Here is a 16,055-nt window from a genome sequence, read left to right as displayed (position 1 = left end):
CAGGCCCTGCCCACAGTGCCCTCCTGGGTCCATCCCAACCATCCAGGCCCTGCCCACAGCTGCCCTCCTGGGTCCACCCCAACCACCCAGGGCCTGCCCACAGCTGCCCTCCTGAGTCCACGCCCAACCACCCAGGGCCTGCCCACAGCTGCCCTCCTGGGTCCACCCCAACCACCCAGGGCCTGCCCACAGCTCCCCTCCTGGGTCCACCCCAACCACCCAGGCCCTGCCATCACCTCCCCTCCTGGGTCCACCCCCAACCACCCAGGGCCTGCCTACAGCTCCCCAGAAGCACTCTCCTTTGTCTCCTTGCACCTCCTTTTATCTTCTTAGCACCTGTGGTGGGAGAGGAGGCGTTGGGCTGTTGCATTGACCAGGCCCAGGGCTTGTGGACTGACCATTCTTGGCTCACTTGTCTATGGCAGCCCTGCTGACACTTAAGTTTGGAGTCTTCGAGGAAAAGGTGCTTTCACTTCTATCACATGCCAGCAGGTGGAGACAGACTGCTTGGTTGGATGAGCATTAGAGACAGTCCTTGGTTTCACGTTGCTGTCCTAGACGCTGCGGGGGGCGGGCTGCGGGGGGGGGGGGGGGGGGAGCGGGGGGGGGGGGGGGCCTTGCCTCTTCCCTGCCCTTTCCCTCCTGGGTTTGTCGATATAAAAAGAGAAAACTAGGTCACCAGTAAAAGAGGATTCCTTCATTAAGTGACAAGGGGAACATGGGTCTCTGTTGGATGAAATTCCTTATTTATAACATTTGAGCTTCAGATTCTCTATAGATAATATTTATAACATATTTATGATACAGTTTAAACAAGGTTCCTGTCAGTCATTGGAAATCCCACTTCTCCCACTTCTCCTTGGATCGGAGTGTATTTCCCTTTCTTTCATTCAGGCGCCACGTCGGACTGTGTTGCGAGAGTTCTGGGTTGTGGACTGACCACTCTGGCTCACTTGTCTATCTGTTGCAGCACTTACGTTGTGGCTTACTGTCCACCCTGCTGAAACTCAGGTTCGGAGTCTTCGAGGAAACGATGCTTTTACTTTTATTACATGTAATCGGCCCTGAGAAGTACTAGCTGGGGGTTGGCTGGATACGGAGCCCCGTGAGAACTGGCTCTGTCTGTTCCATTAGTGCAGGCTGGCCTGCTGGCGGTGGAATGAGCAGGAACCGTTTCTGCCATTGTATGGCCCTCTGTACTGATTTGCAGCTTTTAACCAGAACACGAGAAAAGGCCACACTGTCAGTCTCCTCCAAGCTGTGCAGTGTCGGCCACAAAGCTGAAGGCCTTCCTCCCGGGGCCTGCACCCCTGAGTTCGCCCTTTCCCCTCCTTTCTGCCCACAGCGGTCCCCGTCCGAGTTCTCACCCATCGGAGAAGATGCCCTGCAGACCTGTTTGCTGGAGGCTGCGTCGAGGCAGCCGGGGAGCCTGGCCCAGCAGCCCAGGGAGGAGTCGGCGTGGCCCAGCTGGAGGAGCCTGGACAGTCCGGACCAGACAGGTGAGTGTTTTAAGCAGCATCTGGTTGGCCTGTGGGTTAACTGTGCTGTTTGGAGGCTTCTGGCTGCCACGTGGCCGCTCAGCTCTTCTCCTGTCATCTGAGCAGCGTGTGCCCATTGTGGGCAGCCTGGGCAGTGTTCCTGTGAGACCCGTGGGACAGTGGGGGGAGGGGGGGGAGGACTCCTGGACGTGTGTGTGCAACTCACATGGCTGCACAGCCCACGGCAGCTGCCTGTAGAGTGGGTGGAGACGAGGACTATCCCCTGGTCCGTGGACGGGGGAGGATGTCTCATACAGGCCGGGAACGCTAATCCAACCCAGCAGACAGGTCAGCGTTCAAAGGGATTTGGGTCCCAGTGTCTGGTTATAAGAGTGTCCCTTCTGAAGCCCGACATGTTTGTTAGGGTGACACTTGCTATGCCAAGTGAACCACACCTTTAGGTGGGTTAATGCCATAGTTTTAGTTCTCATCAGGCAGCCGTGCAGTGCCGTGTCCTGGCTGCAGGAGGCTTTCAGAGGCTCCTCGACCCTGTGGCTCTGCCGGCCCCTAGGGCCTCCGAGTGTTCTGCTGGTCATTCTCGTCCGGCCAGCAGGTGGAGGAAGAGAGAATGGAGAAGTCGGTGCACCTGCTGTCTAACCACCTCAGCAGGGAAATGACACCTGCACCACCTTCACTCCCATCCCAGGAGCAAGAACTAGTCACATGGCCCCACCTTGAAGCAGGGGATCCTGGGAAATGTAGTCCTGGCTGGGAAAATGCATCCCAGGAGCCTGGCTCTGCTGTGGAAGTGGGGGTGGATGACACATGATTTTTTTTTCCTCTGCCACACAGGAGGAGGGCATTGCTGTTCCCTCTTCCTGCTCCTCCTTCTGGAATGCCTCACCTCTGTACAGGGCAATTGGACTTCCCTCTGCAGAAACTCCTCAACATCTATCACACACAGGCCTTTATTAAGCTGTCAAGTCATGTGATCCCTCCCAACCTAAGGGGCCCAAACTAGCTGAGTCCCTTTCCCAGAGTCACACACACATCAGAAGGCTGCCAGATGCTTGGAATCACCTGGGGAGCAGCCGAGGGCCGGGAAGCCCCTGTGCCCAGGCCAGGGAGGTCTCCTGGGCCCCATAACTGGGATAAAGATGCTCACCCCACCCCACACAGGTCGGTTCCTTCCTCACCTAAATACGTATACCTGTGATGGAAGCTAGGAATGTTGTCCCCACAAGAGGGAGCCATAGAGAGCACTTCCACCCATAGTATCCCCCCAAATCTCGACCCCTTTCCTCAGCAACCGTAACAATAAATTAGCAGCAAAATACCCACAATGCTTTCAAGGATTGTGCTATCACTTCTGCTCTGTCAGGGCAAAGACTTAACTAACAGCCATATAAGCCAATCCTGTTGTTATCACAGTGCAAAGAATAAAAAACATGAAGTATTTTTTAACAGTTATTCTAAAGACCTTCCAGAAGAAATCTTTCCATGTGAACCTTTTAGGACCTGTCAGTAGAAATTGTGGAGATTCTGTGAGCACATGAAGTTTTCCTTATGTATGCGTATGGTTTTGGGTTTCCTTAAGTGCATTTTCCCTTTCTAGATGTTTTCTTCCCCCTGCTGTTGCCCGACAGACCCACATTCATTCATTCGTTCATTCATGTTTTTTTTTCTTTCTCTCTCACCTGGATGGAAAATTATCACAGAGAAGGAACTCTTAGATTCCACAGGACCTCTGAGAACATCGCATAATAGATCTTCACTAAAGAATAATAAATAACTAGCTTTTAAGACTTGCTTTACAAGGGACAGCGGCCGCCTGCGGGCCCTATTTTGTTTATTCCTCCCACGGCGTTCCCAAGCACTGCCATTATCCTGCGTGCCAGGTGAAAGCCTTGAGGGACAGTGAGCGTGAGTGGCTTGCCCGGGACCCCACAGCTGGGAGCACCCTGGCCCTCACACGCACACACCGTGGCTCCGATCACAGCTTTTTCAAATTGACAGTGAGAGTCCCCCCACCTGAAAAACAAACAGGCAGCAGTGACAAGAACAGCATTTCAGAATTCAAACGTACACACTGGTACACTTAAAGGCTATGATAAACCTTCTAAAAGACACTCCACTCCACAAAACAGTTCCCCGCTGAATTACGAGCACTCCGCATACATTTGCAGAGGGCTCTGCTTTTCAAAACACAATTGCGTGCATAATATTCCGTAAAACAAGGCACCCGCGTGTAATTCATCAGTTCTGTGTACGCAGAAAACTTAGTTCAACAACATCACACACACACACATTTCACACTCGGTCCAAACATCCATGCATCCCTCAGGAGGAAGATGGAGAATGAAAAATAAATAATAAATAAAGCGCTTGTGTAGGAAACCGCTGGTTTTCCTGAGGAATGCTGGGCCCCTGACGTGCTGAAATATCCAGGCCAACCCCAGAGGTCCTGACCGCTGTCCGATATGTACAGCAGGAGGCAGATCACTCCCGGGGGCATGGCCCAGCCTTAGCGGAGCAGAGATGCAGAACAGAGGAGGCCTGGAGATGGAGGTCACCGTAGAAGGTTAATGTCCACTGGGCTGTTGTCAGCAGTTCTGTTTCTGCATCAGGGGGAGGGTTGGTTCTGGAGCCTGTCGGTCCACAGCTGGGGTCAGCGCCGGGGGCACTGCGGGCTGAGTGAGCCGTAGCAACTCTGCCTCAGTCCTGACAGCGCTCACAGCAGCTCGCGGGTCCCCCCAAACACACACTCACTTAGAGACCTTGACCGAACATCTCCTGTGCGCACAGCTGGGACGTGAAGATCAGGGGACGGTCCCTGCCCCCAGTTGCTCGCTGACTACTGTCTGCACAACCAGGAAAGGGTGAGAATTTGGACAGGGGAGGGGATGGAGAGGAGCAGGGTCCCAGAGGATGCCCCCAGTGGACAAAGAGAATGTGGTCTTGGAGCCCAGATGCGACGTTGAGCAGTTCCCATGATGCAGCTCGACAACCAAGGTTTTCATAGGGCTGAGTGTTCGTGGAGACGTCTGTGCTCTTGCCGAGAAAGAAGTTGGCCAACTTCTAGCTTCCCCAGGGGAACATGGCAACCTGGGATTGCCAAAGGCAGGGGAGGAGAGGAGGCGGCACCGGGCCGACTCCCACGCCATCTGTCAAGGCTGTTGTGAGTGAGGTCTGTACAGTTGCTGAGGGCAGGGTGTGCTAACCTGTGAGGTGGGCCAGGCAGGTGATGGAATCAGGTGATGGGGTCTTCTCCCATCCAGTGAGGAAAAGGAGGATCTAAGAGACAAAACCATGGCCAAAGTCAAAGGGCCAGGACCTGAGGCTGCCAGCAGCAGGCTTCCCCTCTCCCCTTCGCTGCCCAGGCCAGGCCAGCCGAGGACAGGAGTGGGGCGACTCTCGGAGATGGAGGGGACCATCTACCTGGGTGGCATTAGATAGGAGTCAGATCTCTGAGTTTCTCTTCATCTGTGCAGCACTGGGGCCCTCGGAGGCCTCGAGGGACTTCCTGGGGACCTTTAAACTTGTCCCCAGTTAGGTGTGCCCCTATGGACTTCCTAGAGCAGCTGCTCCCCAAGACCCCAGGAGCCAGTCATGGGGCAGTGGCAGGTGGCAACCCCACCTGCTCTAAGCTGATAACGGCCATCTGGTTTCTCTCTCCCTCCCACCTACAGACCGGGCCCCCGTTTTGCAGAGCCCCGATGGGAACTGGGTGGCGCTGAAGGATGGCGCTCTGCCCCCCGCCCGCATGCTGGCCAAACCTAAGAGTGGCGCATTCCAGGCCCTGGAGGCTGCCTCCAGCGTGGCCTCCGCCTACGACGAGATGGGCTCCGACAGCGAGGAGGACTTTGACTGGAGTGAGGCCTTGAGCACGCTATGCCCACGGCCCCAGGATCTGCCCAGGAACCCCCAGCCTCAGCCCACGCAGGCCCAAGGCTTGGACCAAGTCCCCTCCGCCACCTCTGCTCCCTCCAGGCTTTCCCCCCACCTCGAGGCCACGTGCTCTGACTCAGAGACGTCCTCCACGGGCTCCTCCCGGGAAACAGGGCACCATCGGGCCAGACTGTCCTGGCTGCAGAGGAAGGCTCCTAGGACCCCTGTTGCCGAAAAGATGCACCTCCAGGGGGAGCTGGACGTGAACTTCAATCCCCAGGCAGCCAGCAGGGAGACCTCGGACAGCAGCGAGCCTGAGGAGGCCCCCCACGTGCCAGACCGGCGGGCCCGGAGGTGGAGAAGGGCCCGCGTGGGCTCAGAGGATCCAAGCAAGGAGCTATCTTCCCCCAATGCCCATTCCCAGGAGCTGAACACCCACCAGGTAATAAAATAGGTGCGTGCAAGCGCGCGCACACTTTCCGGGAGGATGTGCACTCCTTCAAACACGGTTGGCATAGAGAGTCCGGGGTTAAGACTTCAGACCCAGATTCTCATCATGATGTTTGCTGCTAGGTAGCTGAGCGACACAGACAGGTCACATCAACTCTGGCGTTCCACGGCCCCTCAGAAATGAGAGCTTAGGGTTCAAAGTAGCTTTGCAAGGTGTGGCCCCGGACCAGCAGCATCAGGGAACATGCTGGAAATGCAGATTCGCAGGCCCCACCCCAGTCCTGCTGGATCCAGCCATCTCTGTGGTAGTGAACTCTCCTGATAATCCTGTGCATGCAAGTGTGAGGGCCACTGGCACCAGGGGAAGGGCCTGGGGCCTAGAGTCAGCCTTCCTGGTTCAAGTCCAGCTATGTGACCTGGGCAAAGCATCTCTCTAGGTCTCAGCTTCCTCGTCTGTAAATGGAGATACTCGTGGAACCCACTTCGAAGAAGGGTTGAGGGGAGTGAATGTCACAGAATTTGGCGTCAGTCCTACCTGACCTGTGCATATCGTGCCTAGAAAAGGCCCTCATTTGGGCTAAGCTCTCATTTTCTCTGTAAAACAAGATCATTAAAAGTGATCTCAGGATTGTTGTGGCGATAGAGAAAATATAAAGTTCTGTGCAACTGGGAATCATTATCACCTAGCTCAGGTGCAGTCTGCTTTCCCGAAACCGTGAGTAACTTCCCTCCGGAATATTCTTGAGGGTCGTCTGCACACTTGCAGGTATAAAATGCCATATATGCAGCATAAGTAGGTGCCTGAAGCTTTCTGTTTATTCTGAAGTGGCTTGCAAGTTATCTTTTGGTATTCATCTTTGCAAGGCGTCAATAAAGAGAAGGCAAGCGCCGAGAGAAAGGTGATGATGGCTTGGACCAGTGTTGTGTCCACCTCCCCTGGCAGTGTCCTCTCCTCTCCACTAGGTGGCGATGGCGTTGCACTTCCAGGGACTTCGAAACTCTGGCCTCCCGATCCTCCCTTCTCTTTAGTTTACTAGAGCAGTTCTCTTCTCAAAAAGAAAAAAATATATATTATAGTTTACCTGTATGCTTTTAAATTATAAATTTCAAAACACAGATATCATCCCCCTTGACCACAACCCTAAATCCCTGTTATCTTCCCCCAAATGACCACAGTTGTATTTGTGCATTTATACGCATATAGTACATTTAGAAATATAGTTCTGTAAATGTATCTGTGTTTTAGCAAAACCAGCGTCTTTCTATCCATATTCTTCTTCCTCTTTCTCTTAACAATAAGTCATAGGGATGTCAGCACACACAGAACTGCTCATCGTACCTGCATCGCGTGGTCCCCGAGAGTGGGAGCGGGAGCAATCCATCCGGGGTGCAAGCAGTGAGGGTGCCTTGCCTGTAGGGAGTTCTTAAACAAAACTAAATCTAACAGAAGTCAGTCTCTTTCTTATCACTCTGAACCATGCACGGAAAAGTCTAAGTGATGCTAGTGATGGAAGACTTCCCCACGGGGGCAGGCTGCTGCCAGCGTCCACCCAGCCCCCTGGGCTTTCCACTCTCCATGGTGGGGAGGGACCACCACCCACAGTTCCCAGAAAGATGGACATTAAAGACTTTCCAGAGGCTGAGGTTATAAACAACACTGCGGAGAATATCGCTGTGCAGGTCTCTTTACACAAGTACAGGAAGTAGAATTGCTGACTCGAGGTACGTGGATCTTTCATTCTAATGAGTACTGGCCAGATCAAGCTCCCAAAGCCTCATAGCAGTTCACGCGGCCAAGCACTGTTTGAGTGTTTCCCCTGTTGTCCACAGTACCAAGTGCCCTCAGCCTGTGAAACTGTCACCACCTTAAGTGAGGGGAGAAATGCATTTCTTTCCAGTTAACATTTTCATAGTTACAACTGAGGTTGCGCATTTTTCCCGATATTTAAAGCTATTTGCATTTTTTTCTTCTGTGTAAGACACATTTATCGCCTTCTATTATTTTATTGGACCACTTGCCTTTTTCTTATTGGTTTTTCCGAATCAGTTTTATTTTGTAATTATGTTGTAGATTTTAATTTTTTGATGGTTACACATTGAAAATATTCTCCCCTTGTTTATCACTTTTGCCTTAACTTCATTTTACATGCAAAAGTTTTTGTTGCTAATAATTTGTCATTCGTTTTTCTTAATAATAATTTATCAGTTATTTCCTTTATTTTTTTATTTTGTACCTTGTTTAAGAAAGCTTTTTAAAAGACACTTTATTTATTTATTCATCCTCACCCAGGGGTATGTTTTCATTGATTTGAGAGAAAGAGAAATATCAATGTGAGAAAGAACCATGAATCAGTTGCCTCCCATATGCATCCTGACTGGGGACCAAACCCGCAATCTAGGTATGCGCCCTGGCTGAGAATCCAACCTGCAACCTTTTTAAAAATTATTATTATTATTTTAAATAGCAGGTTGTCAAAGTTGTCTCTCTCTCTTTTTTAAATGTTTTTATTGATTTTCAGAGAGAGGAAGAGAGAGATAGAAACATCAATGATGAGAGAGAATCTTCCATTAGCTGCCTCCTGCACACCTACCACAGAAGATAGAGCCCACAACCCCAGGATTGTGCTCTGACTGGAAATCGAACTGTGATCTCCTGGTTCATAGGTCAACTCTCAACCATTGAGCCACACCAACCGGGCGAACCCTTAACCTTTTGTTCTAACCAACTGAGCCACCGGGCCAGAACTGTCACACATCTTTTTAGCAAAACAGGATGGTCCAGATTCTGGTTGCAAATGTGCGTGATGAAGCTCTTCCTGTCGAGTGACTAACTAAATGAAAATATCATACTTTCTTGTCCTTAGGAATACATTGTGTGCTCATGGATTCTTGAGTTTAAGATAAGTCACCTAGGATGTTATCACCTGAAGAGTCTTGGTCTGAGATTTTACTCATACAGTCAACTTCACCATCATTGTTAGAGTCTGGAGAGCTGTGCTCCTCTGCCAATTCATCTTCTGAGTCACCTAATAATTGTGAAGCATTGTTCTCTGTCCATTTCTTCTCTTTGTCATTATGAAATTTTGAATTCTCAACTGTATGCAGTGAGCTAAAAGCAGACTCAAAACGGTGATGATTTATTTCACTATTGAATCATTCTTCTAGGCAATTCTTTTCTTCCGTATTATTATCTTAGTCTCCTAGCATAATTGGGAATAACTGATGAGTAATCATGAAAAATATCTCCCAGGGTGATGAAACAGCAAAATATTTCAAAAGATGGGAAGAATTAGATCACGAAGATCCCATCGTGTACCTTAGAGTTACAAAAGGGCCCAGTGAACCCCTGTGGTAAATGCAAGATAGAATGTTTTATTTTATTTAAAATATAAGTACATTTTCTATTCTTTGGAAGCCATTCACAAAGTAATAAAAGTTATGAGATATCAAGCCTTATAAATAGATTGAACAACTAACTCAATGAGGAAACTCAAACACTAAAATTGGGTCTAGTAGACCCTGATGGTATGCTGAGGTTATCTTAACATTCCATATACATCTGTCCACGTCAAGGCCAAGAATAAGTGAGAGTCACAGCCTCCAGGTGCTCCTGGAGTTCCCCAGGCCTGGTCAGGGACTTGCTCACAGGGGGAGCTTAGGAGATGTTCACCAAGTGGAGAGTAGGAGCTGTCAGTGTCATCACTAAGCTAGAACCATAATTACCAAGGGAATACCACAGTATTCCCTACAGATGTGCAAGGACCTTGCTGCGTCTCAAAACCTTTGCCTGGAATCCTGTTCTTCCCTCTCTGCCTTTGAGCTGAGTAGCTGCTATACTTTGATGCTCAACTCAGACATTGATTCCACAAGGAAGGCTTTTGCCTAATCCCCAGCGTCTCCCAGCAAGTGCCCCTTAGTGGCTATCAGAGCATCCCTCCCACCCCACCCCCTTCTCTGCACGCGCCATCATGGCGGCTAGTATGGAAGGTTTTACTGTGCCTCCTCTAGGCTGGGCCGGATTTGCTCAGCCTTGCCTTATCAGCACCAGCACGGTGCCGCTCAGGCTGGGCGCTCAGCAAGTATTTTGTGACTAAAAACTCCTGATGAATTCCAACGTGTCTCTGAGTGCAGATGCTCACCTGTCCGAACCCTTTAACAAAGTGTTAAGATGCATGTGTTTGAGGAAATAAAAGTGAAAAGTAAAAGCCCATCTGTGTTTCTCCAGACCAGGTCAGAGAGCTGTCACTTTCCTGGACGATCCTCCCTGGGTGCCACTGGGGACGAACCACATGACTGTAGGAGAGGCGTCCTCAGCTCACCATTCTGGTTTTCACTCAGGTGTTGGGTGACTTACCAGAGACCGACCGCGGCAATGAGACTCGGCACCCCCGGACCCGTGTCGACACCACGGAGGAGAAAGTGAGAAACAAGTTGTTCGAGTTGGCGATGAAGATGAGTGAGAAGGAGACGTCTTCGGGGGAGGATCAGGAGTCCGAGCCCAAGACAGAGTCCGAGAATCAGAAAGAAAGTCTGTCCTCTGAAGACAACAGCCAGAGCATCCAGGAAGAGCTGAAGAAGGTAAGGGCCCTCTTTCTGCAGCCGGGTCTGGGGAAAGGTTCTGTATTTGCACAGAGATGGATGGGATCCCCAAAGAGCTCCCTCTAAAATGGCCCTCCCCATGCGCTTGGGAGAACCCCGGGGAGCCCTTCGTGATGAGCTCTGAGTGGCACATTCGGGACCTGGCGTTGTGTTGTATGGAAGGCTTCCAAGACCTCTCGGCTCTCACGAACTCTCCTTCGTCGACACAGCCCTTCGGGCTCACGTCTGTAGTTTCGTGCTCTGATCTCTCTCATTGGTGAGGAGCAGGGCTATCCCACCTCGCCCCGGGGGGTTCTGCCTGCGGGTTGGGATCATGTACCCATCCCTCCTTCAGGCAGTGATGACGCTCCATGCGTGGTCTTCGTGTGGAGGTGGCCTGCTGGACCGTTTATCCCTGCACTTTTCAGATCTGTGTGTGTTTGCCTTAGCCTCAGAATCCGTATGTGAAATTCCGGAGTTTTAAACAGGTTAAAAACCCTTCCACTCCCAGGGCTCCCAGAGCCCCAAACACCTCCTCCCACTCCCCCACCCCCACCTGTCAGCCAGAGGTCCAAGCAACATTGTTTGATAACCACAAGAGGTAGACCCAACCCTTGAAGAAAGGGATCCCAGACGCCCTGCCTCTGGCCAGTGCTCTGCCCCCTCCTCCTCGGTGTGCCTGGGTTCCCTCGGCAGTTTCTCCATGTACTTTCAGGCTGAACTTGGCCACGTCAGCGTCAGGAAAACCCCTGATACCTCCAGTGGAGGGGAAGAGGCTGACACTTGACTGTGTCCTCTGTTTACTTCCTTTAGTAAAAACCCTACGAAGTAGATACTCAGGAAGGAACATCCCCCCACCCACATCTAGCAGGTTTCAGAGCTGGGACTGCACCACGCACCTGCTTGGCCTCAAATAACCGGCTCCTTCCTTCACAGCAAGCTGCCTCGTCTGTAACTCGAGAGAAGCTCTTGTCTGGAAACTTTTAGATTTCCTTGCATGTATGATCAGTCTTTTCCTGTTTTGAGAATATGCCATCTACACCAACAAGTTACTGGTCACCCACGTGCATGCGTGAGTGAGCCCCCTTCGCCTGCTCAGCAGTCAAGTTGAGGTACCAGGGAGAAGCCAGGCCAAGCTTCTGTAGAGAGAGCTTTATCCAGATGCCACTGTTCCTCTGCCTCCACCCTGACCTGCTCTCTGAAAGCTAAGCAGAGGGATATGCACATTCCCACAGACACAGTTGACAGTTCAGGGTTCTTGGTGAAAACCCGCCTAGGAATTAGGGCTTCAGGTTCCTGTCCAGCAGCAGCAGAGCCATTTCATAAACGCATTTTCTCTTGATTGGACTCAGCCCTTGGCTGTGAGCAGACTGGGCCCTGGAGTCAGCCCCCTCTGGCTGGCTGTTGGGGAGCCCAGTGATGATTCAAGGATGGTCCCTGATGTCTGCATTTTAAGTAGCTGAAGAAGGAGCTTCTGGGGCTTGGGGCCCGTCCAGGAGCCTCCTGAGAACTGGGTTCCCAAGGGATCATGTTCTTTCTTGAAGCTAGCTTGGTTCCACGGAGCCTCAGGAGTCAGCCTTCCAAACCAGCGGGTCCTCGGAGCCCAGAAGTAAGCTCTTGCTTCTCCTCTACTGCCAGGCAGGTGGCCCTGCCAGTGGTTCTGTAACCGAGTCCTGGCTGCATTGGTTCTTAGAACCATTTGCCTCTAAGTATGCAGGTGCTGTGTTCCTGAAAGAGGGGCGCAGAGGTGGGCCAAGTACTCCCCGCCTGAGCTCGGAGACCACATTCAGGGGCTGAATCTCCCACAAACCCCCCAGTCTTCCTAGGCTTGGAACAGCGATCCCCAGGTGCCCTTCTGGCTTCAAAATCCCATGTAGTGGGTTAAGTAGGTTTCTGTTTTCTGACGTAAGTATCATTAGTGACACTGTTTATGGCAGATGACGTCCTGTGTGTCAAATCTTTAGAACATGAATGTTTGTTGAGGGTTCACATTACTAAATTTTTGCATTATCGTCAACTTTTTACATCCAGTGTCCTGAAAACATTTCTATTGAAGGTGTCTTTGTTTGCCAGTTCTTATCACAGCTGGCTGAGCCACTGTGCTTTATTTTCACAAGGGAGTCACAGACTAGCTAACGTCTCCCATGTTTATAGTTTCAGGGAGTAATTCTCACCAAGGTACTGAGACTTCTCTGAACTAACCAATGTCACTGTGCACCTTCTCATGGCTGCTCCCCACTTACTAACATCAAGTCCCATAGAAACACAGTGCAGTGGTCAGGGAGACAGGCTTATTGATGCTGAGAAAACGCAGAGCCTTGGGCTTCTGAAGCTTCGTGTGCTTGTGACCAGTTTTGTCGACATCACAGTGTTGACATAAAACCAAGTACTGTCCGCGTGTAGCTCACCCTTGTGAAATAACTCGCCATCCACAGGCGGACTGGCTGTCCTTCCTCTCGGGTAGCTTTTCATTTCAGAAGAGCGTCTTGATCTTTAGTTGGTGCTGAAGTGAATATGGTGTTAGATACTAACTTGTAGCCTACAGACTCCGCTGACCTCCGCAGGCCGTGTGCCTGTGGAGGAAGTCACGTCTCTTTTCTAACTCTCTATTTAACTGTTGCCCTAGGACAGTGGTTGGCAAACTGCGGCTCGCGAGCCACATGCGGCTCTTTGGCCCCTTGAGCGTGGCTCTTCCACAAAATACTGGCTCTTCCACAAAATACCGACTTCTGCGCATGGGCCATGAAGTTTCAATCGCACTGTACGTGTGTGCCCCCTAGGGCCGTGGTCGGCAAACTCATTAGTCAACACAGCCAAATATCAACAGTACAACGATTGAAATTTCTTTTGAGAGCCAGATTTTTTAAACTTAAACTATATAGGTAGGTACATTGTTATTAACTTAATTAGGGTACTCCTAAGGCTTAGGAAGAGCCACACTCAAGGGGCCAAAGAGCCGCATGTGGCTCGGGAGCCACAGTTTGCCGACCACGGCCCTAGGGAAACAGAGGCATTAGCTATCCACTTAGATATCCTAACTGGTTTGGCTTAGTGAATAGAGCTTTGGCCTGTGGACTGAAGGGTCCCAGGTTTAATTCCTGTCAAGGGTACGTGCCCTGTTTGCAGGCTCTATCAATAATTCTCCTTCATCACTGATGTTTCTATCTCTCTCTCCCTCTCCCTTCCTCTCTAAAATCAATAAAAATATATTTAAATTTTTTTAAAAGAGAACTACAGCTCTTGTCCACAGTGCTTAAACAGGTGAGGAGGCTTCATTTGCCCATGTTGTCTGTCACTGGTTCACCCCTTCCCACAGCCTGTCCTTGTGCGGAGACAGTGGGGAGGGCCTGCCTGGCTGGGAAAACAGAGCTCCAGGGTCTCCCCTGGATGACGGGACTTCGGCGGAACACCTTCCTCTCTGGGCAAAGGGTGAACTGACTGGCCAGAACTCCAATGCAAAGAGCCCTTAAAGCCTCTGTAACGTGCAGGTGTCACCTGAAGGGTCAGGCAAAAACCTAGCTTACCTCAGCCACAGCGGTAGAGTGGGACTTTGGACAGATGTGGTTTGAAGGGGGAAAGGCAGAGTAGCTCTAGAAGTAGAAAGGTCTCAAAAACAAAGCTCTGGCCCCACTAAAGCCCAAAAGTAAGATGCCCTGGGGAGATGGGATCATGGGAGGTAAGAGGGGAGAGAAGGCAAAAGGGTCTGAAGCTCTGCAGAATAAACAGGACTGTGCTCTTGGAAAACATTCTGAATAGAGAGAATATAAAAACAAGAGGAGGGGAGGGGAGGGGAGGGGAGGAGGAGCCTTACCTACAAACACAAATACCAAAATTTCAAATACAATACTAGCAAACTAAATTTTGCAATATTAAGAGAATCACAAGCCACCGCTAATATATTTATTCTGAACATGCAAAAATGAAGTTAATGGCAGGAAACCTCATTGTTATAAGAAATCATTTAGTAAGTGCTGTTTTTTGAAAGCACATCATAATCTCAACTGATGCCAAAATGGTCCTTGGAAACATTTAACACATATTCCATTAAAAAACTGTCAATGAAACAGATAATTATGATTAAGAATATCCATCTCAAAGCAATACAGTGAAACCCTAGAGTTTTTCCTGAATGAGAACTCGTTGTAAATATCAAGAACATCTTGAACATCATATTTTACTATTGATCAAATAAATACCTGACAAAGTTATGAATGTAAACACTTTTACATAAATGTGTATTTTGTCCATCAAAATAGTATATACATATGTTTGAAAAATAATAAGTATACATGGCTTTAAGATTTTTTAAAATTATAGGTGAATGATTTGATATTTGTAGTAACTTCTTTAAATAGTGATTGTTTCCAAGAAGTAAATAAGCAAAACTGGCTCTGAGTATCATAAAATCTGAACAGACCATGGAAGAAATTGGGAAAGTTGTCAAAGAGTTATTCCTCAGGAAGAAGCTGGGGCCAAAAGTCTCTGCCGATAAAACTCATCAAATGTTCATAGTACTAGTCACTTCCATACTATTTAAACTGTTCTTTAGCATTAAAAAATTGAAAGTATCAAGTTCATTTTATTTATTTAAAATCTTGGTCTGAATCTGACCCAAAAGTCAGATGCCACCAAAAATTTACATACTAACTCACTGGTTAATAAAGATTCAAAAACCCTCAATATGTTAGCAAATGGTTTTCAACTACATAATAAAATAATAATTTACAATGGCCATGTAGGATTTAGTCTAGGAATAGCAATAATATCAATTTTATGAAACATTAATATTTTCCATTATATTTATAAGAAAAAGGGGGAAAACATGATTATGTTGTTAAATTCCTTGATTGCTGTTGGACATAAAGTAGAAAATTCATAAATGTTGAATGAAGAATGAATTCTAAGCAATAGCTGATAAAGTTAAGCAACCATTTCTGATAAAATAGAAAGATTAAAAACTCAACAGCAATGGCTTTTAACTTTTTGAGGATTGCAGATCTCTTTAGGTATTTCATAAAAGCTATGACTCCTCTCTCCATAAACATGCAAAGAATGACAATGACCCATATATACTCCCAGGAGGAGTCTCACCCACTCCTGCACCAGATAGGAGGCATACAGACCTTGGTCATGGCTGTGGACCTTGGAGTGGCCTGTGAACCAACTCTAGTTCCTCTTGGCCATGGCCCAGTAACCCCTGGAGAACATGAAATTAAATAATTACCAATGGACAAGAGAGCTTTTGTGGGAGTCCAGGAGTCCAGTGGAGAAGTTCCAGAATAGCATTGATGATGGAAAATCAGCAGTTCACAAAGACAACAAGAGAGGAAGAAAAGAACAAGAGAACAACAAAACATCCAGAAAACAATAAGATGGCTTTATAAAGTCCTTACCTATCAATAATCACTCTAAAAGTAAATGGATTAAATTCTCCAATCAAAAGATACTGAGTAGTTGAATGGATATTAAAAAAAGAAGAAGACCCAATTATATGCCTACAAGAGATTCATTTCAGCTTTAAGGACACACATAGGCTCAAAGTGAAGGGATGGAAAAAGATATTCCATGCAAGTGAAAATCAAAAGAGAACATGGGTAGCTATACTTAACATCAGACAAAATAGATTTTAGCTCAAAAGCTTACTAGAAATGTGATTATATA

At 48.8% G+C, this 16,055-nt stretch overlaps 1 protein-coding gene across 2 annotated transcripts in view; it reads left to right on the top strand.

Moving 5' to 3' along the window:
• Window positions 1-16,055, top strand: part of MYRIP (myosin VIIA and Rab interacting protein) — a 162,044-nt gene that overhangs the window by 120,454 nt on the left and 25,535 nt on the right. For both annotated transcript variants that reach the window (XM_070391557.1, XM_070391555.1), the window contains 3 exons: window positions 1,346-1,499; window positions 5,168-5,808; window positions 10,155-10,394. In XM_070391557.1, coding sequence (XP_070247658.1) covers window positions 1,346-1,499; window positions 5,168-5,808; window positions 10,155-10,394 — 1,035 coding nt within the window. The remainder of the gene's footprint in view (window positions 1-1,345; window positions 1,500-5,167; window positions 5,809-10,154; window positions 10,395-16,055) is intronic.

Source organism: Myotis yumanensis, unplaced genomic scaffold (genome assembly GCF_028538775.1).
Source record: "Myotis yumanensis isolate MYYU_CA2020_CCGP unplaced genomic scaffold, mMyoYum1.0.hap1 SCAF_14, whole genome shotgun sequence".
NCBI lineage: Eukaryota > Metazoa > Chordata > Mammalia > Chiroptera > Vespertilionidae > Myotis > Myotis yumanensis.
The sequence above is the reverse complement of the archived record's forward strand: the minus strand, read 5'-3'. Positions and strand labels throughout refer to the sequence as shown.